We start from the raw sequence: 25,000 nt of genomic DNA on the forward strand, positions 1-25,000 counted from the left end.
GAACACTGAAACACTCCGGCGGCCGTGGCCTCGTGTGCCACTATTTTGTTCTTAACACATTTTGACGTCATCTGTAATATATTAATTAGGAAGCTTACGAAACAACGACGCCGACGGCAACGACGACGCTACAAAACAATAGGTTTAGTGAGCAAAAACTCAAGCTCTCTCAAAGTAATTTTTCTTGGTCTTCAAGTACGAATACCTAAGTTAATCTAAACTCTAAAAAAAATAATTTAAAAAGCAATGAAGTTGTCGGTGGATCAAATTAAACAAGAACAGAACTAAAATGTACAGAGGGAAGCAATTAATAAAAATCAGAGTCAACGAAACTAATTCAGTTTTTCTGTTCTATCAAGGTGCTTCAATTTCACGGCAAAACCAACCTTAAAAGAACAATTTGTCACAATTTAATAAGCAAGAAATATTTTTTAAAAAGTACCCTTATTTTAAAGAGGAAGCAAAGTAACGAACTGAACCTTTTTTGAGATTTTAGAAACTCTTAGATGAAGTATTGATCATCTCCTTCTGCCTTCAGCTTTTCAAGTTCCTCTCCATATAAGGTTGATCCGTTTCCTCGTTTTAACCAAAACGACACAACAAATGTTCTATTTTAATGAAATACCTTTTTTGGAAACACATCAGCTTCCCTTCGTCTTCCAGACCAATAAAACCATGGGGGCCCAAGTTCTCTTGAATACGTACTTCTGGCGACGATCAAACTTGGTGCTAAAACTGCTGAAGCGATGACAATAAAAACGAGCTTTCTAAGAACTACATTCATGTTTACTTCACTCGCACTGTCAGGCGATCTTTAAATCCGATGGTGAAACTTTAATTGCGTTTGTTAAGTAAATTGTGTCCCGTGTTTTAAGACCTTTAGGTTGTTAACTACATCCGCAATTTTCTTGGATTTTGGCCAATCATAAGCTCGCTTGCTTGCTTGCTTGCTTGCCTACCTCGAGATAAGTTCCCCACCTGTATCACGTTATCGTCAAAACCTCAAATTTGGTGATTTTAGTCATTTTACGTCGTTGTTACGCAGAGAGAGTACCGCAAAAATATGAGCTTAAGGACGGTGCCTACTAATTCAAAGGTATTTTTGCGCGGTTTCCTGCATATGCGGGAAAAGCAGATCTTAACAAGTAATAGATAAAATATGAGCGGGAAACCTTTATGTATTATTAAAATCCAAAAAGAAAACTGGGGGTAACCACGCATTTTTCGAAGATAAGTAATCAACAATATTTGTAAAAAAAGCTTTAAAATACAAAGCAACGTATGGCGTTCTTTGCCAAATTGAAGCTTCATTACCTCTTAAAAATGCATGGTTACCCCCAATTTTCTTTTTGGATACCAAGAGCACTTGCTAAGTTCTGCTTTCTCCGCATAGTTTTGAGCCGCGCAAAAATATCCCTGTATTAATAACCACCGCCAATAGGAAATCCGAGTACCTCGAGATGCGCAGAACGTATGCGCAGTAACAGTAGTAGGCACTGCCCTTAAGGACGTTCGCGCCAATTGTTTCTGCGCATCCTTACTGCGCTCGCAAATGCACACGCCACGTCATACACGAGCGCGCGCGCTAAGTAATAAAATGAGAAATGATAGGGCAAAAGGCCATTGCTATAGCTTTGCCTGGATTTAACGGTCTTGGACGTTCGGTGACCCCTATTTTTCTTTGCAGAAACGGATTTTATTTACAATTATCTCCACTTTGTCCAAAAATGAACAAAAAATCAATGTGGGAAGTTAAAAAAAATTCAAGATTTCTGCTCACGGGACATCAAATCTTGCCATCTTGCGGCTGCAAGGCGAGTGAAACTGTGGTGGCTAAATGCGAACTTGATCTTTAAGGAACCTCACCAGTTGACTAAATTCACTTAATAAGTCCACTTAAACAATATTTGGCAGAGAAGATTTCACTTCAAAGATTTAATTGCAATATATTTGGGTTTATAGACACTGGCCTTATTCGCTAACGAAGCCTGATTTTGTCACATTTTGGGTGTTTTTCCGGGCATGTTCTCTCCAAAACGAAGTCGGTGACCCCCCATTTTTTTTACATTTCTGACATAACTAACTCATCATCTTACAGTGGTAAAAGTTTCAGAAAAAAATCAATGTTGAAAAATTTTCGCGCGAACGTCCTCAAGTGCGTGCCGCACGCGCAGCACGATTTATTTTTCCTCTTAACCAATGAGAGGTTGCCGTGACCGTCGTCGTTTTAAACTCCTAATTCCCTTTTACTGATTGTACTCACTAGGAAAAATAAAGTCCATGAACTAAAGGTGTGTCATTGTTTGATTCAAACAATTATCAACTTGAACATATTAATTAAATTTATCGATGGGGACTCGGGAATACTCGGAAGAAATCCGAGTGCTTCACCTACGACCTCTTGCTGGTTCGGATGCTCCAACGAGACTCGAGATAGAGCATTAACAAAGAGTATTACGATATTTTCCAAAGTGGCCTACCAAGGAAAGGTTATGAAAAGAATGGATAATCCAAATTAAATTGAGACACTTCGTGACACATAAAAAGGTGTAACCTTTTGGTGATGTTTCGTGACAAGACAACTTCAGCGTTAACCCGCTTTGGAAGGTAAAGAATACTCTGTTTAGGCAGAGAATAACTGCTGGGTTAGGCACTGATCTCCAGTGCTTAGTCAACAGTCATGGCCATCCCTCAAACTGACATTTCGCTGACATGTCAGCGTGGCGTGACAACCAAAAAAGAGCTGCGAAGGAGACTAGGTGACCCCAAAGCAAAACTTAAGTAAGTAAAGATCGTTTGGCACTATATATACACAAAACGTAGCGAGTATCCATTCCATTCACAACCATCAAGTAAAATTAGCCCAATGAGAAACTCAATAAAGTTGAAGTTGGGAAGTGTCCAGTTGAAGTAAATTGCGCAGTAGAAAGATGAAATATACATTTTATTGCATAATAATTAAATGTTTACAAATTCAAAAGATGTCGAATAAAATCAATTGTGTTTTTATAGCAAAGTGGAAAACCACCCCAAAGACCAGAGACGACGAGCAAAAAATAAATGACTACGCACGAAATTAAATAAAGGATGAAATAATTACACTTTGCGATTTCCCCGGAGTACAATTTTTACCGCTACAGATATTTCTATTCCCTGTGGAAACCATTCACTATTATTGTCCTTCTACAAGCTCTTCTGTGCAAGAATAAGCCACGCAAAACGGGCTAAAAATTAAAACTCTCAGGACGAAATTTAATAATAATCGAACGAAACGTGCACGCGTTCGCCACGTAGTTCAGTCCAGATACTGTACCACATGACGTCTGCAGTTAAAAAATTTTGCTGGTAACTTCTACTTCACGCGGTCTCGTTTTGAGGAGCTATTCCTTGTGGATGAATCAATTTAAGCTAGCAATAAAAACCAGGCACGCAACAACATATACAAAGCACACCTACGCTCTTACAGAAAATTTGGCACACTAGTTCACAATCCACAAAAAAACATTGTCGAAATAATAATCGTAAGAAATTCGATGAATGTCTTTGGTATGTTATCTTCGTCCTTGACGTTAAATTGGTCGCAGTGATGAGGCGATAAGCGCTATCTTTTTATTTATTTCTTCTATGTGAACGAGGCGTCCAAGCGGCGCATCACCGTTTGTACGCGTTTTCCGTTTTTCAAACGTCCATCAAATACGCGTCGCCGTTTATAGTGTTCGATTATTTTGTCCGAAGGTTAATGTCATCGGGACAGATTGGAGTAACGTCGTACGTTCACTAACCCGTCGGGTATGATCAGGTAAGAGACGAGAAAGTCTCGTAACGTTTCGTTCGTACTCGGTTTGTGTACAACAGTCCATTCACATTGCAACTTTGTGGTTAGGGCATTGTCGCTAACGTTTAGCAGTGCGTCTAATAGCTTTCTTGAACCTCCTCTGGCCCATTCCTGGATTACTAAGATCACTGCCCACTCCGGTGGTAAACATGACATTTCGCTGCGATTGGGCAGCCCCGCCGGCGAAGTTGAACATTGCCGGAGCAGCCGCACTGTTATCAACTGGTGTAAAGTTAAATCCACCGGGTGTAGAAGCTAAAGCAAAGATATTTAAACGGAAGAATTAAGATAAGTTTTTTTAAACAGTTAACCAAAAAAAAAAAAATAGAGCTGGGATGTGAATTCAAATGTGTACTCAGTTGACAGCTCCCGTCAAAGGCTTTTCTGGGTCAACAAAACGAATTATTGAAAAAAGAAAACAAATTTTAAGACTGAATCCCAACTGGCAGGAAACAGGCAAATGGCTGTTTGCAAGCAAAACCAGAAGTTGAACCGGCACTTCCCAGAATAACATCAATTAGTAAAATCCAACTAGTGGTCTATTATCAATGCTGCGTTCTGATTGGCTGAGCTACTAGTAGGCTATTTGTTATAGCCCACTAGTAGCGAAAAGCGCCGGCTTTGAAAACCAAAACAACAATTAAAGTCTAGCTTTCACTAGCGAAAGATGTTTTGTCTAGATATTTTTTTGACCAAGTAGTTGGATTTTACTAAAACAATTATTCCTCTCGCCCTCATGGCCTCTGAGTCAATAGCCCATTCGGCCTTCGGCCTCATGGGCTATTGACTCAGAGCCCATTCGGGCTCGAGGAATAATTGTTAAGTAAGGGACAAGAGCCCGGCAAAAACGTCGGTGTTTCTTTCCTTCAGAGAAAAGGACAGAATTTTTAATTCGATTAATGATATAAGATGCTTTTACAATCCGTGTTTCAGTTGAAGAAAACTTATCGAGCATACGCGGTATGATGTTACATTAAAGCGGTCCCGTTAGCCGCTCGGGGCGGCCGTTTTCAATTGAGTATCGTAAAACAAATACCAAAGTAACCACAGCAGGTGCAAATAGCCCAATGAATCAATCCAAATTCGTAGCAACTCCGTGTAACTTGCTCAAAGCGCGGGAAAAATCGACCATGCGAGTCGCGATTGGTTTTAGTTTCCTTTTCATTGGTTAATAAACTGGCGCCAGATTTTTAGGCGAATGGTCACTGAGCGTAGCAAATTCAATCGTGTAATTACTTTCGAGAGTCATTTGAAAACTGCTCTAAAACAAAAAAATTGTTTTTATCAAACCAGTTGATAAAGGCAAATTAACCGCCGTTACAAAGATTTATGAACTGACGTTACGAACGTTAACTCGAATTTGGAATAGCTGGTGCTATTCACTCTGACAAAGAGATGACGCTGACGCTCGAACGTCAACTCGCAAATCTTTCTTCTGGTAGTGGAGGGGCTATGTCACGTTATTTTAGGGTGTTTAGGGGAAAATCTTCAGCTAATCACACGTTTCAAATTCTAAAATGGTGATGTGGAATTCCTTTACTGATACAATTATTGCTCCATCACAAACAATATGATTCTGTGCAAAAACGACCTTAGCCATAAACTTGAAAAACATCGGGCAGGCTATTTTCAAGTTCAAAATTACCCAAATGCAATCCGTTTCAATCGTGTTCATTTGTGTCCATCCACGCTTCTCTTTCCTTTTGCTGTATTTCTTTTATGTCGTTTGAAGGTTTTAAGTGGTTATGACAAATGTTTCTGTCGTAGAAGTAAACCTCGTTAATTGCACAAAGCATACAAGACCCGACTCTTGAATAATACTACAACTATTTTCTCCTATTACATATAATTATGTGCTTATAGTGTTAATCAAAGGAAAATCAAATGTCAAATTGAATTACGTATCCAACTAAACGAATACATAAAGCAAACGTAAAGTTACGCGACACACCACCTGGTTTGTGCCACGTAAGTGAACAAACTCTATTCAGGAATTCGACGAATCATCTCATCTTAATCTGCAAATCACTTCTCGTACACCTGCTGCACTTCGTCGTGGTCTCAATGTGGATTCTGTAGATGCGCTTGGAAAACAGAATTCAGTTCACGGTTATCTTCGATATCTGCTACTTTTCCCGCAGTGGCATTCGTTTCCTTCGTCACACATCTCTTGACTTTGCTGACGAATCACAAGACATACGCAATTACTCAAAACAGATAATGAAGACTGCTGAATCGTTGGCAGTTGAAATTTGGTAAGGACTGATTTCCGTTGAATGTTCTTCAGACGTTGTTAGAACGTGCGTCGTTTCAGGTGGATTCTTTACGAGTTCACTCGATGTTGCTTGAAATGCTAAAATAACATCTCAGTATGCAGACACTGTTCGCAGTTTAAAGCTCCAATATAAGTGAATTCAACTTTTTCAGTTGTTCTTCGGTTAACTGGTCGTCCCAGTCGGGACTTTTGTTACAAAGTTCTTGAAATCAAACCTTCCACAGAAGAGTGAACGGGCTCAACAGTCCTAGAGGATCAAATATCTTAGCAAAAACCTTTAAAAGTGATCGCTTTGTAGTCGGAAGTAACTTCGCTTGTCCTGATAGCTTTGCAAAATCGAACTTGAACTAATCATAGGCAGCCCAAGCTCGCGTCACTACAGACAGCCGTTGAGAATTTAAACGCGTTGTAAGACTTTGTATGGGAAATTAAATACAGTCGATTATGAAGCCTAAAAATTGCTCAATTTAACGTTCATTCAATAAAATGAATCAAAACACTCACCTCTGGTGTATTCCTGTGTGCCTTTTGGAGTTTATTTCACAGTTTCGGGAAGTCCGTGTTTTCAATGTTCTAAGACGAGGTCAAGGCTGCACACTAAGATTTCGACCTTTGTCAGCTCAGAGGCGATTTGCAACTCGAAAATCCATCCCAGCCAAGATTTTTTCACGCAAAGCTAAAGCCACATGATTTGCGAACCTCCATGAATGTTTCGTAGTCAAAAATCCCCACGCACTTGGCTGGAAATGAGCATTTTCTGCTTCGATTTCCACGATAGCTTTTAACTGCTACTGATCGCCGCGCGAGACACGGAGCTTGGGTCCGAGGTCAAATTAACTCCACCTGATGAGGTACAGTCATTACAACACTTACCCCATCCCCACAGCGGCTTCTCGTAACCATGGAGCTGTTACGAGAAGCCGCTGTGGGGATGGGGTAAGTGTTCCCGAAACTGTGAAATAAACTCCAAAAGGCACAGGAATACCCCAGAGGTGAGTCATTTTGATTCATTTTATTGAATGAACGTTAAATTGAGCAATTTTTAGGCTTCATAATCGACTGTATTTTATTTCCCATACAAAGTCTTACAACGCGTTTAAATTCTCAACGGCTGTCTGTAGTGACGCGAGCTTGGGCTGCCTATGAACTAATCGGTTGCTGTGTTCCAAACAGAGCCTAAGAACTCGACGGTGGCATTGCCGGCGGTGCTGTTAGCACTGATGGGAGGTCCTGTAGTAGCCTTTGCATATAACTCGTCTTCTTCGGAGATGAACTTCTCGCCATTGGTTGTAACTGCTGGTTCCACGCGGCCAACGGATCGATTGATCGCTTCTTGCACTGTCCTTGAATTTGATTCTCCATTTTGGTAAGTTGAATCCACCTTGCTGCATAAAAGACTTAGATTTCTCGCAAAGTTCCAGAGCATCCGCTACACTGGCTTTTCCAGTTACAAGATCATCGACATAAAGAGAATTCTTCAGGACCTCAGAGTTCGGATTTCTCGGATCCTTAAACCATGCACAGGAATCTTACCATATCCCTGATTCCAATCATGAGAAAGGCCTTTTCGAGGTCGGCTATCAGACCAATCTTGTGCCAATGAAATTTAACAAGTTTGTCGAACAACTGTGGTTTATAATTAGGCCTGGTTTCAAGACAATAGTTCAGAGAGTGATTACGTCCGGTTGGTTTGGCTGATCCGTCATACACAATTCTCAGCTTGGTCGTTTCGCGATTTTTTCGGATCACAGCATGGTGGGGAACGTAATGCACTCTTTCGTCTCCTTTCGTCTTGTTTTCCTCTGTAGCGACCTTTTTACACAATTTCTTTGTTCACTTGTTCCTCGATGATCTGATTGTACTCGTGTATCACTTCTGGTTCCTTTAACATTTTTCGCTGTAAACAATTCAGACGACTGAGGCATGGTTCATAGTCACTTGATATCACTGGATGGTTCTTCTTCCAAGGCAGTTCCACCTCCTAACGCTCACCAGTAAAACGTACATTTTCGTTAAAACAATCGTTCGACTGTCTGATGTCTAATTCTCCCCGGATTCCAATTGACTCCCTTTCCCAGAACTGTTTTAAAGTGTCGACAAGGTGTCCTGGGTGGCGTCGAAAAAGCAGGTGCTGCTTCCTGAGATAATGAGGTCTTTCACGGTTCTTCCGGAATCGATAGCGGTTTCTGTTGGACCTGACAATATCCAACCAAATTTGCTATTGATTGCAGTGGGACCAAAGTCTCCGCGCACGATTTCGCCGTTAACGATTTAAGCCCATGTAAGTATATGGATGCCAGTTCACGTGGATTCGTGACGGGAGGGATGAGCAGAGGGTTGAGAAACTAAGCGCGGAAATTTTATCTGCTTCCTCGCTGAGGTTGTCGAGCCATATAAGAAAACAACTTCGCACTTTTCGCTAAATGCGCTTAGGTAGAGAGTTTCGGTCCTTGCGGACTTCAGTCCCAGCCTTGACTTGAGATTATCGCTTGCGTACGGCCGCTGATTTCCGCTATCAAAGAGAATCTTTACTCTTGTCGTCGCTGAGCCATTTTCGCTTCGTGCGACAGCCGATGCGGTCTGCAGCATGACCGTGTCCTTTGCTCCTGAACTAGCAGTCGCTGTCGTCTTTTTATTTGGCTCACGAGGGTTAAATGCTGCTGTTCCGGCGGTGATGGTTTCCCTGGCAACGTCAGCACTTCTTTTCGCGTGACGTACTTCGATGATTCGTTTTTAAACAAACAAAACATCGACAATCTCTCCTCGAAACGCGCCTTTAGGTCACTCACGGTTTCGCAAGATGGCAAGATGGCGCTCTCCAAGTCACGAAAGAGGCAACTTCAAAGTGCTCTTGTCACATTTTAACAGGGAAGTGGACAAAACGGCAATTATTTTCGAATTCCTGGGGAAACGTTTTAGTAATTTAGAGAAACCCTTTCTAGACTATACTTTCCGTTTAAATTGTTTATACAATTCAGAAACTGTGTAGATAACCTTGGTGAACTGACTCAGTGAAAACACGAGTGGTCAAGTGTTTAATGAAATAGATCAGTCACCTTATGCAATCATCGCAGTTAACACAGAATTGGTCAGTGCCAAAGACGACTGGCGTAATTTTCCTTGTCAAAATGATAAAGTCAAGTCTTGAATGGATCAGCGTACTGTGACATGATATGCAATGCTATCGCAAACGGTCCAGCTTACCGTACATTGTTTCATTGACGTGACACAGAGTTCATAGAGGTGTGAAATGGCTTATTTTATCTGAAAATGGTTAATCGAGAAGTGCAATGATCTAGCATAACATTCATCAGGTTACCGTGATGTGAAACGGTTAAGGTTGACTCCGAATTGCTCAGCGTGACCACAAATGGTGTAGTAGAAAAGGAAATGGTTTAGTGTCACAGCAAATGGTCTGCGCCAGAACCGCCAAAAATACAAAAGTGAAATGGACAAGTCAAGCTTGAAATGGAATAGTCTATGTGGGTTCTTACGTCAAAACCCGTACATCATTCAGATAGGTCTAAACTTTGGCGCGAGGTTTGTACCGCTCCGCGCACTCGCGATTAAGGACATTAAGGAACAGCTTATTTCTACCAGTACCGCCTCATTTACTCGACTCAGCGATCCTTACTCTGGTAAGAATCTATTTTCATTTTCGCCTAGTTTAGCTTGATTGGCAATTTTTCTACTTTAATAATTTGCCGGGATAGAGCGGTTTTCAATTGAGTGTCGAAAGTAATTAGATAATTACTTTGGTTTATGATTACTTCACTCAGTGATTGGTTCAAAGTTCTCGCGCCATTTTTTCAACCAATCAGAAGTGAAACCAAAACCAATCGTGGCTCACGCGTGCACATTTTCCCGCGCTTTGTGTCGGCTACGTGTAATTACTTCGAGTTTTGATTGGTTTGCGGGATTGTCTCAGTCCTTTTTGATTGGCCAAAGTAATTACTTTGGTTTTGGTTTTACGACACTCAATTGAAACTCGCTCTATCAACAAGTTATATATGTATTTGGATCAAAGCAATTTACTACGCACAGGAAACATGGGCAGGCCAATGTCAACTGGCTCACGCTTTTCATGAGAAAGAACCGAAAGAAAGACAGGATGGAGAATAATGATTTTTCTTACATTTCGTAAACTAGTTTTATATTTGGATCAAAGCAAAGTAAGCACAGGAAACATGGGTAGGCCGTGTTTTTGTTTTGTCTTGAAAGATATCTTAGTCAGCCACTGACAATCAGTAATGTAGGTTCTGTAAAAAACCGAGCATATTTGTCTCTCGTTTCAAGCCTTTCTTTGAACCTCAGTGATTTAAAATTAAATACAATAACCAGCCTCGTTTCCACAGTGAATCGTCTTATCACGGTTCCTATGGATCAAACTGCCGGTTAGCTGTCTCGTAAAATGATGCCTTTTAACAGCATTTGTCAATCCTTTTGTTTCACATTACTATTTTTATTTTGAGTTCCATAAATTCGAATAACTGCGGCTAAATGATGGGCAGCCGTCACGTCACTGCTTTTATTTTAAGAGTGCACCAGCAAACCAAGTTCCCCAGTCACCCAAGCCCCTGCCACTTCCAGGTTTTTCCAACAGCTATTCTTCAACCTCATTTTGCCAAGGGATTTTGGCAAGATGGGATTTCGCGTAATAGACAATATCGTGAAATTTGGTCATTCAATAAAACTTGCACCTAAAAGCGGTAACTCTTTGTTTGCTCTCGCTCTTGTATCTTAGATCAATCCCTTATTGTCCATGTTGTCTTTCTTTCGGTTCTTTCTCATTAAAAGCCTCGACCAGTTCACATGTGCAGGCCCATGCATGTTTCCTTTGTGTACAGTTTGCTTTGATCCAAATATATAACTCCTTGATATTACGGCACTGATCAAAGTAGGCAAAAATAAAAAAAGACTCTTAACGGAGTAAGACTCGCTGAGTCGAGCAAACGAGGGGATACTGGTAGTAATACGTTAGGGGGTATTTACATGAGACAGGGACGAGCTCATACCGGTCTGAGTGCGTTCCGGTCTCGTGTAAATACCCCTTCAATTGAGAGTGCAAGGAGCGGTACAAACCTGGTTCGGGCAAATTCGCGCCAAAGTTTAGACCTATCTGAATGATGAACGGGTTTTCACTTGTCCATTTCACTTTTGTATTTTTGGCGGTTCTGGCGCAGACCATTTGCTGTGACACTAAACCATTTCCTTTTCTACTACACCATTTGTGGTCACGCTGAGCAATTCGGAGTCACCTTAACCGTTTCACATCACGGTAAGCTGATGAACGTTATGCTAGATCATTGCACTTCTCGATTAACCATTTTCAGATAAAATAAGCCATTTCACACCGCTATGAACTCTGTGTCACGTCAATGACGCAATGTACGGTAAGCTGGACCGTTTGCCATGGCATTGCATATCATGTCACAGTACGCTGATCCATTCAAGACTTGACTTTATCATTTTGACAAGGACAATTACGCCGGTAATTGGCAGAAACACGGGTATCCAGGTTAGAACAAACTCTGGCTTACACTACGGCTTGTTCAAATAAAGTGACTGCCAGACAGTTGGAAGCGGCAGCGGGTCAAATAGTTTCTATGTCCAGAGCAATTGGCTCAACAGTTTATTTATACACCCGACATATTTACTATGCAATAGAGACCAGAAATCATTGGGACTCTATGTTACCTATTACATCTGATATCATGGCCGAGTTGCAATACTGGAAAACTAATGTGCGATCACTGAATGGTAAGAATATGTTCTCAGAACCGCAGCATTTTGACACTTTCGTTTACTCTGATGCCTCCGACCAGGGGTATGGGGGTTGCGCAATCTCCAATCAACAAAGGCTCGTATGCCAGGGACATTGGTCAGAGAATGAGAGGGCTAAGAGTTCTACTTGGCGAGAGCTCAAGGCAGTACACAACATGCTTCTGGTCATCGGACAACACCTCCATGGTCACAAATTGCAATGGTACACTGACAATCAGAATATTGTGTGTATTGTAGCCAGGGGTAGTAGGAAACCTGACCTACAGGGTCTAGTAGTGGAAGTGATACAGTTGAGCAAGGAGTTTAACATACTAGTCTGTCCATTCTGGGTCCCCAGGGAGCAAAATCAGACAGCCGATTACTTAAGCAAGATTTCAGATGGGAACGACTGGAGCATACATCCAAACATTTTTCAGTGGCTTGATTCCATGTGGGGCCGGCCCCTTTACAGTCGACAGGTTTGCAACGAGTTATAACACCAAGTGTCTTAGGTTTAATTCACGTTTTTGGAATCCTCATTGCGAAGAGGTAGATTCTTATGCCATCAACTGGGTGGGTGAGAACAACTGGGTTATGGTGGTTTCTTTATGGAGGGGGTCCACATTCTGGCCCAGTTTGTGCCCTGATGGCATTCATCTAGCTAAGTGCATTACTGATTGGGTCGGTATTCCAGAATGGATTCATCCAGCTACATTGCCAGGGAGATCCCATAACACTCTCTTTACTGGAGAGAAACTTCCCTTTAGACTGATTGCAGTGTATATCAATTGGTAACCTGTCAGAGAAAGGATCTCTAACAGGAATTTTTGTACAACCCCTTGTGGTTTTTGCGCAAGGTGCCTTCAAACTTGATTGCATCTGTTCATCATTTAGGATACCCACAGGTGCTGTTACACCATTTGATAGATTACAGCTACCATTAGTTGTAATATGTCAGCCCACAGGTAGCTCACACGAAACTGTTGAACCCATCAACCTGACAGCCGCGGTAATGCCCACAGGTGGCCTTAACTAGCCCATAGGTGTCAAGGGGTAACTCAGGATGCCCACAGGCGGCTATCCTTGAAGCTGTGAATTTTGGAAAGATATTCACAGATGGCTATGAATATTGTCACGTACAATTCCCTATTCGGGGAACTGGTGGCTACTCAGTCCACATAATAGATAACCTATCTACTCACAGGTGGTTTTTTATGCCTTCTTTTTTGGCAGCGCGCCGTTAGATCGGCCTGTTTGCCATTTATCATTCATTTCCAATTCTCCTTTTTGTTCACAGACTTAAACTGATGTATTTGAGCAAGGCTTCTGGAAAGATTTGCAACAACAAGCCTTGTCCCTTGAAGAACCAAGTTTGCTTGCAGTACTTAAGAAAACATCTCTTCATTCTAAGGCTGATGGGACTGTTGTGAACTATACCTATAATTTAGACGTTGGGTAGAATTTGCCACTTATGTCCAGAAATGCACCTAATTAGATGCACGTCCAATTTTGACATCCGACACGAAGTGTCCCTTTAAGTCTAGGCAATTGCTACCTATTTTCAACAACAAGGTAAGGATAAAGGTTAGCATTATTTTTAGCTTAGGGTAAATGCAGAAGTTAATCTTTACTTAAAGAGCAGCATTTGGGGGACACTTTGTGACATATTTTGTCCGTATTCCGTGACATGAGTGACGTTGAAGTTGGGGAGAAGAGCAAGGGGACACTTCGTGACGCTTATTGAAATCAGCGTGCATCTAATTATGTGCATTTCTGGACCTAGATTTAATGGCTTGAATGTGTTATAGACGTTTCCGTTATAGACGTTTCACTGTTCATAGCACATTTGTCTGCCACTTGTAAATCTTCTTCTCTTATTCAATCTAGTTATTGTGCCCTTAAATGGGTACACGACCTCGCAAGTGTACCAAATCCAATGGGAAATACGTTCCTCAAAAGCTTAATCGAAGAGGCAAAAAGGGAACATCCAAATCCAGTCTCCAAAAAAGCACCAGTTTCCAGCGATGCCCTTGAGGAATGCTGTTTGGCACATCAAAGCTGTGACACCTTACTTGTACGTAGAGACATTTCCATGGCACTGTTACTGTTTTCGGGGTTTCTCAGGTACAGCGAGATCGCCCAACTAAAAATTCGGGACGTGGCCATTTTTGATTCTCATTTAAGTCTAACAGTTCGGTCGAACAAAGTCACGTGTCCAGTACATAAGCTACAAAGGTACATGAGGGTAGGTCCTATCAATTTGGACCATAGTACCCATTATCTATTTAGACCTCTAGTACATGCCCAGACAGGGGGTACGCTTATCATTCAGAACAAACCCCTCAGCTACACTAGGGCTCGGGGAAGCATAATTGGTAGATTACAAGAATTTATGAATGGCGCAGATATCTCGCTGCATTCATTTCGCTTGGGTGGTGCCACCAAGGAGGCCAATGCCAGAGTTCCAGACCGACACTGAAAGCGACATGGTAGATGGAATTCCGAATCGGCTAAAGACGGCTACGCCGAAGATTCGCTCGAGAGTCGTCTCTTAGTTTCCAGGGCATTAGGCATTTAACTTTATTTATGTGTACACCGTTACTAACTTTATCTTCATTCTAATCGTGTGCAGCGGCCAGCTCCCTAGGTTTTCATGTACATTGATTGGTCCAGTGTCGTTTATTTCGGGTGGGGTATAGGGGAAACTTGCTATTTTCTGCGGTTCGCAGATTAGCAGAAAATTACTGTTTTCACGTTTCACTAAACAAGTCACAGTTACCAAGGTAACGAGGCTAGTTCGTCGACAGTTAGGAGCACACGGTTTTGACAGTTCCATTCTAGTCTGGCGCTGCTCCCGCACAGTCAAATTTTTATCTTTTTCGTCTCATTACGTACGTTATCTAACGGTTTTCGTTTCTTCCGCTGTCGTTGGTCTTTCGTTCACGATTTTATGTTGTCGAGTAGTTAGCAATCTTACTCCCTCGAGATTGTAATAGAGTCTGGATCTGCTTTCGGGAGGGACCAGGTTTCCCCTCAGGAGTTTTTCCTGGCGGGCGGCAGACGCATTTTCGTATGTTTCTCGCTTTGTGTGTAATTTCCGTTTTCCAATAAAGAGGGTATGACGTGCAGCGGCCATCCTAATCGGGTGCAGCGGCCAGCTCCCTAAGCTTTCATGTACATTGATTGGTCCAGTGTCGTTTATTTTGGGTGGGGTATAGGGAAAACTGCGTGATTTTTTTGGCCTTTTTATTTTTATTGTAGTCTAGTTTTCTATATTTTGGGTGCGTTTTTAATAAAACAATTATTCCACTCGCGCTTGTTGGATATGAGATGATTAAAGCCAACTCGACGCTACGCGCCTCGTTGGCTATCTATCATCTCATATCCAACAAGCGCTCATGGAATAAATAGGGAGCAGGGCGCTTATACATAGGGCGGTGAAACGAGCAGTCCGCTCTTGGTCCAATGTGTGATGCGGAGAAGGACTGGCACGAGCGCTTAAAGGCCTTTTTGATATTTTTGACCCAAAACTCAATACTATTTTGTCTGTTGGAATATAACTCAAGTATTTTCGTCGGAAGCTGCTTAAATTTGAGTGAGTAAGACAGTGTCGAATGCAGGTATGTCTTGCTTTTCGTAACCAAGCCGTGTTCCGCTGCTTCTTTTAGGAGTACTCCACATTACTCCACTCTAAATTTTACATATGTTTAAGAATGATAGTTTTTGCACAACATAGTAAAAAACCAGCTGGATATATTTGGATATAGCAGCGTTTCAGAACTTCAAACTTGCTCACTTAAAATCGCTCGCGACGAATCGCCCGCCGCAGTCAATTTTACCGACAGTAAAAAACTATTTTCAAGATTTCACCCGCTTGGGAAAATCAACAAACAACAAATACGGTTTAATCAGGGCGCTTGTAAGTTCATCTTGATAATTAATTTAAATAAAATAAGGGTAAAGCTTGCTGTCAATACTCTGTCCGAAAGAGTTTGCAAATACATGGCTTTGCATGAAAACAACACCACGTACAGAAAGACACAAGAATTTATGAAAATGGGAAATGCTTTGGAATGTCTTCAAAGATAACAGTCCACTGCAGTCAATAACAGATCAACGTGTTACCAACTTAAACCAAGTACTTAATTACTTCAAAGCCTGGAAAAAAAGAGCTTCAACAAACATTCCACAGAAGGACAGATGTGTCAGAACACTTCATGACATGGCAAACAATGTTTGATCTCGAGGTAATATATAGACTAGACTTAAAATGGATCACAGCAAAACAATGCAAAACTGATAAGTTATTGTAAATACCATGTCCAATGCCCTGTTAGGTATGACCATGCAAAAACGTCATACTATTCCATGGCAACTCCTTCATATTTTGTACCAACTGAGGACAAAGCAATGATTCCAGTTCCTTGCAGAATATCCTCCCGTGAGGAAAAGATGTTTGTAGCCTGTCACTACCGCTACGTTTTAATTAAGAATCCCCATCCTCTCCCAAACCCCATATTGGTTTCTTTGCCTTTGTGCAGTTTGGACACAAACAAATAAGCTAACCTGTGGCTGATCAATATGATCACATTTTGTTCCACTGTGTGAAACATAAAATAATTAAAAGCATAAGCCCTGTAACATACCTTAAAAAATAACAATGACTGTATTTATTGTTAGGCTTGACTAGCAACACCGCACAGAGAACTTAAAAAATATAGCATAACTATTTCACACTCAAGGATCACAGGCATCTATTTTTGGGGGTCTGAGGGCTTATTTAAAGAAAAGAAAAAAAATGTGTGGCTGAGCTACCCCTTTTACTCAATCAATTAAATATATTACATATCAATACAGTAACTCTCTGTTTCATATTGTTTTCAAGGTGTCAGTAAAAGGCCTTAATCTAGTGAGTACATATTCCAGCACTCGGCAAGGTCCCTTTTTGACTTGTGGCTGTTTCTGCTTTGGTGGCCTCATACACCACAAGCCTTTTTGGACACATCACCACCAAGCCGGCCACTTCTGCTGAATAATTTTCAGGGTCTGTTACGAAAAATAGCATTGCGTGACAAGCGTTACTTTCTAGACGCTTCGCGAGAGTTCGTAGTTTGTTTATTTTTAGGTTCGTGCGTAAGCGTTTCTAAATCGGTGTGTTTTGTAATCTTTCTATAATTAGATTGATTACTATTTTAGAAAGTTCTAGAAGCTTATTGTGAGAGTATATAAGTAGACGAGTCCAAGCGGAGGTTTTAACTAGTTTTTTACAAGCGAAGAGAGTTGGCGTTAGCCGTGTTTAGTCAAGTGTGACAGAAGCAGTGTTTATTCAAGTTGGCGGAGGCCGTGTAAGTTTCTTGAGTACGTGTTGTTCAGAGTTTTACTTCGTGGAAACTACGTTCATTTTTGGAATAAATCTCCTTGTTGTTCCGACAACCCTGACACACGCTCAGCGGACCGCAAAAGACTGGCAGCGGGCTGCTAATGCATTATCAGCCCTACAGTTGATTGGTTCTTGCTTCAACTTTATGATATGCCTATTAGTTATAGAGGATTTTACGCATTTTTTCGGTAATTTTAAATAAGTTCACTGGACTGAGTTGATTCTTTAATAGCTTGTTCAATCAACACTTACATGATGATTTGAAGTGCCTTTGAATTCGTTATATTCACTTAGCTTGTATTACTATCATTTGGCCTTGTTTATTGATAATAACATGACTTTTTTCGGGAATATTGTTTATTTGCCCCCTTGTAGTGTCATTTGCGGCCCTCGTGCTTCGCGCGCGGGCCGCAAATGACACTACGCGGGAGCAAATAAACAATATTCCCTCAAAAAGTCATGTTATTCCCTTATTATTTAAGTCTAAGCACCCTTTTCAAATAGCGCTGATAAACATTATTTAAGTCTAAGAACCCGTTTTAAAACGGTTAGCTTTCAATAATTGTGATTTTGGGTTAGTCTGCATGTGTCGATATAATGTTCCGCACTCTGCCGAAGCGTTTGTTACCTCGATGGCAAAATTGTAGTTGGCCTCAGTCCTAGTTAGCCCTTGAATCGATCTTGCTGCCTGTCCTTCCAACAGTGAATGCAAGTGATTGAATTTGTCGATTAAACAAATGTGGATTGACGTGAATGGCGCTGTTAAAGCTGTCCCAGAAATTTTGCCAATGCGTAACTTCTCTAAATTTCGGTAACACTAGTTTAGGTAATTTCGCTTTTAGTTGATAAGCCACTGAATTAGCGTTTATGCTAAAGTTAGTATTTGATTGAGAACCCATACCTGAATTTCCTGATGATTGCATGTTTTCAACGTGACAAGCTGAACTTGAAGTAACGTTGAAAGAATGAAATCCACCATAAGTTGCGCTCCCCGGTAATTGGAGTTGAACATTATTTTCAGAAGCCCAAGTTCCACTTGATCCAGAGACTTGATCGAAACTTGATCGAGTTTCGTTGATATTCTTTGTTGGGACAGTCGAAAGACCTGTGTTATTATCCTTTGAACTAGTCGCTTCATTGATGACTCGCAATAGATCAATTACCCGAGTATTGAATTCATCCGATTCTTCTATTTCGGCTTCGACCTCTTCCACAGCGCAATTCTCTATTATTTCCTCGTCGAGCGTTTTAACCAAATTTAACTTCTCGTTTAGGGAAGTAGCAATAGCCTTCAGGCGTTTCTTGTCACTCGGTTCAGCCTTGAGAAGACTATCCACTTCATTCATTAGTTTCGTCATAACAGTCCTATTTCCACGTCGTTTGACGCGAGTACGCGGCAGTTTTTCGGCCATTTCGTGTCTTGTGTCTCAGGGTATCACAGCCCCATCTACGTTGGGCTCCACTTTTGTCGCATAAGTAACCCACGTCGTATTTCGTATGATTCAACTTGATTTATTGCGTTTATTGCACATCGCATACCACTCTGCTAGCAGAGCCTTTCTTTTGCCTGCTCGATTTTGGCGTTCTCGAGAAAGACTCTCTTGAATCGAGTAAGATCTTTATTGAGTATGTGCTGCATGTTACCACGCCATCTTGGTTTTTCCACGGTACAGCGGGCTCAATATAACCATCGGTTTTATCACACATGGATAATCATGTGCTTATAGTATCACTCAAAGGTAAATGAATTGTCAAAGCGGAATGTACAGTGCGGGGCCCGGTTCCTCGAAAGCCGATTAAGTTAATCCAGGATTAGCGTAAACTTTTGTTTCACGTTTTCAACTTTTTGGTGAAAGTTTCTTTTGCTTATTTTTGTTTTTCAAGATTGACGTCTTCTCATGTAAAGTTCTGCCGAAAATCTGCGTTGAACAGCATTTGGGAGTAGAGAAATAACTTCTTGGTTAATTTTTAATCTTAGATTAGCGTTAATCGGCTTTTGAGGAACTGGGCCCGGATGTACGTATCCAATAACGAATATAAAAGCAAACGTAGTTACGCGACAGTTTCATTCTACTTTTTGGGCATTTTGGGTGTCATGAAATTACATCATTTTGCGTGACATAACCTCTTTGATTTACCATTATCAATTTGTTTGATGAAACCAAATTTTTCCTGTTTCCCTCCTCTCCGACGCTGCCACAAAGGTTCTTTGGAACCTAACGCCATCATCTTTCATTTAGTATTCTTTTTACCACAGCGTTTTTTTGCGTTTCTTGTCTCTTTGGGTGCGTTCCATTGACGGTAGGAATACGTGGGATAGAAATTAAAAATCCTTCGTTTTGACAGAGTCACATTAAAATTGTCAAACACCTGCCAACATGCTATTTTAAAACATATGTTTGTTATCCTTGTTGCTTCAAAACGCCATGCATACCATTTCAAAAATCATCACTCTACGTATTCTTAATCCGGAATAGAGTCAATCGAACGCACCCTGACATATACTGGGTTGTCCTTTGAGGCCGGAGGCCGGACGGTTCGTCCGGTCGTTTCCCAATCCATGTCCGATACTTTGATGCCAATATTTGAGGGATTTTTTTACTTACTTTTTAAAGAGAATTTAAATGAACAACAGCCTTGCCTGGGAAAACTGGTTCTTGAGTTCCAGAAACACTGAAAACGCCGTTTCTGAGTGTTCTACTTTAAAAATGTCCTGGGGGGCATGGCCTTAGACCCCCCCCCCCCCCCACACCCAGGTAGCTTGGGCCTTCGGCGCCCACAAGACGCCTTGCGACGCCAGAACATGTCACGTCCGGTGCTTTTAGAAATATGTCGGCTACTTAACAAAACTGTCGAAAACCCTGGATATATCAACACAGAAACAAGAATACAGAGACTCACCACTCGCTGCCGGAGCATTAGTTGCACCAAAACCAGGGGCTCCTCCAGCGCTTGGTGCGAAAGCAAATGCGCTTGATCCAGTATTCGTCTGCGCACCACCAAAATTGAAGCCACCCGTGCCTGGTGAATTTGGGGCTCCAAAGTTAAATGCTGCGGCTGGTGCCACTGATCCAAAAGCAGGTGGCGCAGCATTTGCTAAAAGTAAAAAAAGGCTTCTGTTAAGGGGAACAGCAGAACCTCGATCAATCAACAGATCGATGTCAGTTATTTTATTGACTGACTTATCGATCTGTTGATTGATCGAGGTTCTGCTTTTAGTTAATCACACGGTAGACCGGTCGGTTGGGACATCTAGCCAGCCAGCCAGCCAGCCAGACCATCATCCAAAAAGTGGCTGCCAGCCACCTGGCCAGCCTTTTAAGGAGTAAGGATTGCACAGTCGGTCAGTAGTGCGCGGCCATCTGTGCGAGAGGTCTCGAGTTCGATCCTTAGTGACATCCTTGCTTCGACTTCTTTCCATTCTGCGTAGCTACAGGTAGCTTTCAATCCCCTTAAAACGGAGCAATGATGGAAAGAAGGGAGAAGATGAGGGCACCGTCGGATTCCTGGGAGAGGGCCCTTGCTTGTCACCTGAAGTTGCATATTGATGCCGGTAGGATTTCCTTTCTGGACGTTTACGAGAAGGTGCTAAAAAAGATCTCGGAGTTGGACAGGTTTGAGGCTAAGGGGGCCCGAATCCGTTCCAGGGTGCGCTGGGCGGAGGAGGGTGAGATGTCTTCGAAGTATTTCCTGCGTCTTGAGAAGAAGCGTGGCACTTCGGACTGGGTTACCGCCATGCGGCGCCCTGATGGTTCCCTTGCCACGGATATTTCGTCCATCTGTTCTTCGTGGGTAGATTTCTACTCCTCTCTGTTTTATGCTGGTAGTATTGATCTCTCTGTGCAGGATGATCTCTTGAACAGTCTGTCCTCTCGTCTTCCCCCAGCGGCCTGCGACTCTTGTGAGGGTCCTTTGACTGTGGGTGAGGTTTCTCAGGCTTTGGATGGTATGGCTGATGTTAAGTCACCAGATCAGATGGGCTCCCGAAGGATTTTTATCGTACTTTCTGGGAAATCCTGGACGCTGATCTTGTGGATGTGTTCAATGATTCTTTTACATCTGGGTCTCTTCCGTTTTCTCTCCGAGGTGCCCTCATTTGTCTTATCTTCAAGAAGGGTCATCGTTTAGATCATAAAAACTGGCGCCCGATTATTCTATTAAATGTTGACTACAAGCTGTGTGCCAGAGCTCTGGCTGGGCGTCTTTTAAAAGTGCTTCATCTGGTGATTGGCCCGGATCAAACCTGCGGCGTCCGTGGACGCTACATTGGTGAGAATGTGGCTTTCCTAAAAGATCTGGTGGAATTTACTTCCGAGACTAAGACACCTGCCGCCATCCTGTCTCTGGACCAAGAGAGAGCCTTCGACAGGGTGGACTGGGCTTTCCTTTTCCGCACTCTTTCCCGTTTTGGCTTTGGTCCGACGTTTATTTCGTGGGTTCGTCATTTGTACACGGATGTCAGAAGCACGGTTCTCCTAAATGGTTAGGATTAGGGTTTCGTCAGACTTCTTTCGACCTTCCCGCGGCGTCCGTTAGGGCTGCCCGCTCTCTCCTCTTCTCTACGTCATCTCTATCGAAGTGCTCGCTGTTAACCTTCGGGCCCACCCTGACATTGTCGGACTGCGGCCGCCCGGTCTATCCACTAGTTTGCCTGTTCTTTCCTTATATGCTGATGACACTTCCGTTGTGGCTGCTTCGGACTCTGCTATCCTTGCAGTCTTTGATACCTATGGAAAGTTTGAAAAGGGAACGGGTTCCAAGCTTAATCTTGGTAAGTGCGAGGGTCTTTGGCTTGGTACTTGGCGTTTTCGTAGTAGCTCAACCCCCGTTGACATCGCTTGGACCTCGTCAAAAATTAAAGTCCTTGGTGTTTATATTGGGCATGGCGACCTAGCCGAAGCTAACTGCCGGCCCCGGATAGACGCGGTGTAGCGTTGTCTTGATGCGTGGCGTTCCCGCGCCCTTTCCCTTTCCGGAAAGGCCCTCATCGTAAATACCCTGGCACTCTCACGTGTTTGGTATGTGGCCTCCTTGGTCCATATGCCTCTGTGGGTGCGAACAGAGCTCAACCGTCTTGTCTTCGAGTTTCTGTGGTCTGGCAAGCCTGACTTAGTTTGTCGCAATTTAATGTTTCATCCCAAGGAGGCTGGTGGTTTTTCGGTCGTCTCCATTGACTTCAAGGTCTCCTCACTGTTGGTTCAATGGGTCCGTTGCCTTGTTGTTTGTCCAAATGGTTGGGTTTTTCTGTTGAAGTACTGGCTTCTTGACCGGCTTGGAGTTTCTCCTCTCGCCTTTCTTTCGAGCCCTTCATCCTTTCCGTCTGCTTCTTTCCCTCTCTTCTATTCTGCCCTATTTCGTTCATGGTCGGCCCTTGGTGGTTCCATGTCCCCTTCTGGTTTGGTTTTCGGCGGGTCTGTTGGTGGCCCTTTTCCTGTCAACTCCATGTCCTGCAAGTTTGTTTACTCTCTCTTCCTCAAGTTTAACCCTGCCGTGCCCAACTGCGTGTCCAGGTTTTTTCCTTCTTTTGGTGCATTGTACTGGCCTGCTACCTGGAGTTCTTTGTTTTTCCTCCCACTAGATCGCAAGGTGTCCGATCTTAACTGGAAGATTGCCCATGGGGTCCTATATACTGCTCAGCGCTTTTCGTTTTGGTGTCCCACTATCCCTTTATCCTGTTTTTGTGGGTTTCAGCTGGAAAGTCTCGAACACCTATTCGTCTTCTGTCCTCTTGTTCAGAGTGGGTATGCTTGGGTCCAGACTCAACTCTCCCGGGCTTCCCCTCTGGCTCCGTCTATTTCTCTTCACCATGCCCTCTTTGGTTTTTCGTCGGATGAGATGCGTTGCGTTCTCAGGGTATTTTGCTACCTGTTGAACGTTTGTAAATATCTGGTCTGGTTACAGCGCAATGATCATCGTTTTCGCTCAGAGCCCCCCAGTGCAGTTCATCTTATCTCTGGTATAAAGGCCCGCCTACGTTTTTGTTTGCCCTTGTTGTACGTTTTAACTCTAGCCGTCGCCACAAATACTTCCTCCGACTCCGGGGTGGTAACGGCGTATTTGGACACATTAGTGGTTCCTCCTTCGGTTGCTCTTTCTAGGTCTTTCGCTCTTGTATAAATTGCTTGTACTTATTATTTTCATCTCCACGTCTGTTTTTAATCCTTTTTGTTGATTTGCCTTTTAATAGCATTTTTCGCGTTTTAGATTTTTTATCTGTGTAGGAAAGGCGGGGTTCGACTCCCCGACGAATTTGGTGTGCGGGCCCCGTTTAGGGGGGTGCTCCCTATCCTGGGCGATCCCCATTTCTGTTGTTTCCCTTTTTCTGTTGTCCTATACCTTGGGTTCACTGTGTCAAGTCATGTGAAATTCTTTCCTGTCCTTATTCGGACCACTCTGCTGTTCTCCTTGTCTGTTCTATTCCTACCCCTTTACCTCGAGGTCCTGGCCGTTGGAAAATCAATATTTCTATCTTGAAGGAAGAGGAGTTTGTTTTTTCAGTTGAGGTTTTCTGGGAGTCATGGAGGCTGCGTAAACCTTCCTCTTCCCTCCATTCTTGGTGGGACAGGGGTAAGGAGCATATTAAGAGCATTGCCATCCGTTTTTGTTTGGGTAAGCACGATCGTCCGCTTCGAGAAATGAACACGCTGTCTTATTATTGTGCCCTTATTGCCTTGGTTTCAGACTACCTGGATGTGACCTCTTATGAGCTTGCGTTGGTGTCTGTTACTCATAGTGCGATGACAGCACAATAATAATGCATTTTCTTTCCAAGTAAATCACACGATCGTCCGCTTCGAGAAATGAACACGCTGTCTTATGATTGTGCCCTTGTTGCCTTGGTTTCAGACTACCTGGATGTGACCTCTTATGAGCTTGCGTTGGTGTCTGTTACTCATGGTGCGATGACAGCACAATAATAATGCATTTTCTTTCCAAGTAAATCACACGATCGTCCGCTTCGAGAAATGAACACGCTGTCTTATTATTGTGCCCTTGTTGCCTTGGTTTCAGACTACCTGGATGTGACCTCTTATGAGCTTGCGTTGGTGTCTGTTACTCATGGTGCGATGACAGCACAATAATAATGCATTTTCTTTCCAAGTAAATCACACGATCGTCCGCTTCGAGAAATGAACACGCTGTCTTATTATTGTGCCCTTGTTGCCTTGGTTTCAGACTACCTGGATGTGACCTCTTATGAGCTTGCGATGGTGTCTGTTACTCATGGTGCGATGACAGCACAATAATAATGCATTTTCTTCCCAAGTAAATCACACGATCGTCCGCTTCGAGAAATGAACACGCTGTCTTATTATTGTGCCCTTGTTGCCTTGAAAATTTCCAATAACTATCGCTGGATAGGAAGGGTTTCAACATGGCAAATGCCGCTGGCTGGCGCCCACAGTGAAATGTATACCTTCCTGGCTAGGAAAAGGCCTCAAAATAATGGATGCTGGCTGGCGACCTCAGAAAATAATCTCTTGCTAGCTGGCTCTGAAGAGCGGATATTTATTTCCCAGGGTAGTTAAATATTAACCAAAAATGTTTCAATGGATGCCCACATATTGTGTAAGTCAATGACAGATGAATTCAGAAAAGTGTTCGTTGGGTACTCCTGAAGATTATCAATTCTTCCTTAGTCCATGGTTATTTTCCACAAGTTTGGAAAGAGGCTCTTGTAAAGCCACTTCTAAAGAAAGCTGGACTTGCCGCAGATTTTAATAACTTACGTCCTATCAGTAACCTA

The 25,000-nt window shown here is 42.6% G+C and overlaps 1 protein-coding gene and 1 long non-coding RNA gene across 2 annotated transcripts in view; both read right to left on the reverse strand.

The window, feature by feature from the left end:
- LOC138047318 (uncharacterized) overlaps positions 1-849 on the reverse strand; it is a 13,422-nt gene extending 12,573 nt beyond the window's left edge. The window contains exon 1 of the long non-coding RNA XR_011131821.1: positions 626-849. This is a non-coding gene — a long non-coding RNA (uncharacterized lncRNA). The remainder of the gene's footprint in view (positions 1-625) is intronic.
- A 2,078-nt stretch (positions 850-2,927) lies between these two features.
- LOC138047317 (uncharacterized) lies at positions 2,928-18,923 on the reverse strand. Its single transcript, XM_068894115.1, has 2 exons — positions 18,155-18,923; positions 2,928-4,090 (listed from the first exon to the last, which is right to left on the reverse strand). The coding sequence occupies exons 1-2, from the start codon at positions 18,663-18,665 to the stop codon at positions 3,894-3,896; spliced, it is 708 nt and encodes a 235-aa protein (XP_068750216.1). The 5' UTR covers positions 18,666-18,923; the 3' UTR covers positions 2,928-3,893.
- Positions 18,924-25,000: the final 6,077 nt, after the last annotated feature.

This window comes from Montipora capricornis, chromosome 4, assembly GCF_036669925.1.
Source record: "Montipora capricornis isolate CH-2021 chromosome 4, ASM3666992v2, whole genome shotgun sequence".
In the NCBI taxonomy this organism is placed as follows: Eukaryota; Metazoa; Cnidaria; class Anthozoa; order Scleractinia; family Acroporidae; genus Montipora; species Montipora capricornis.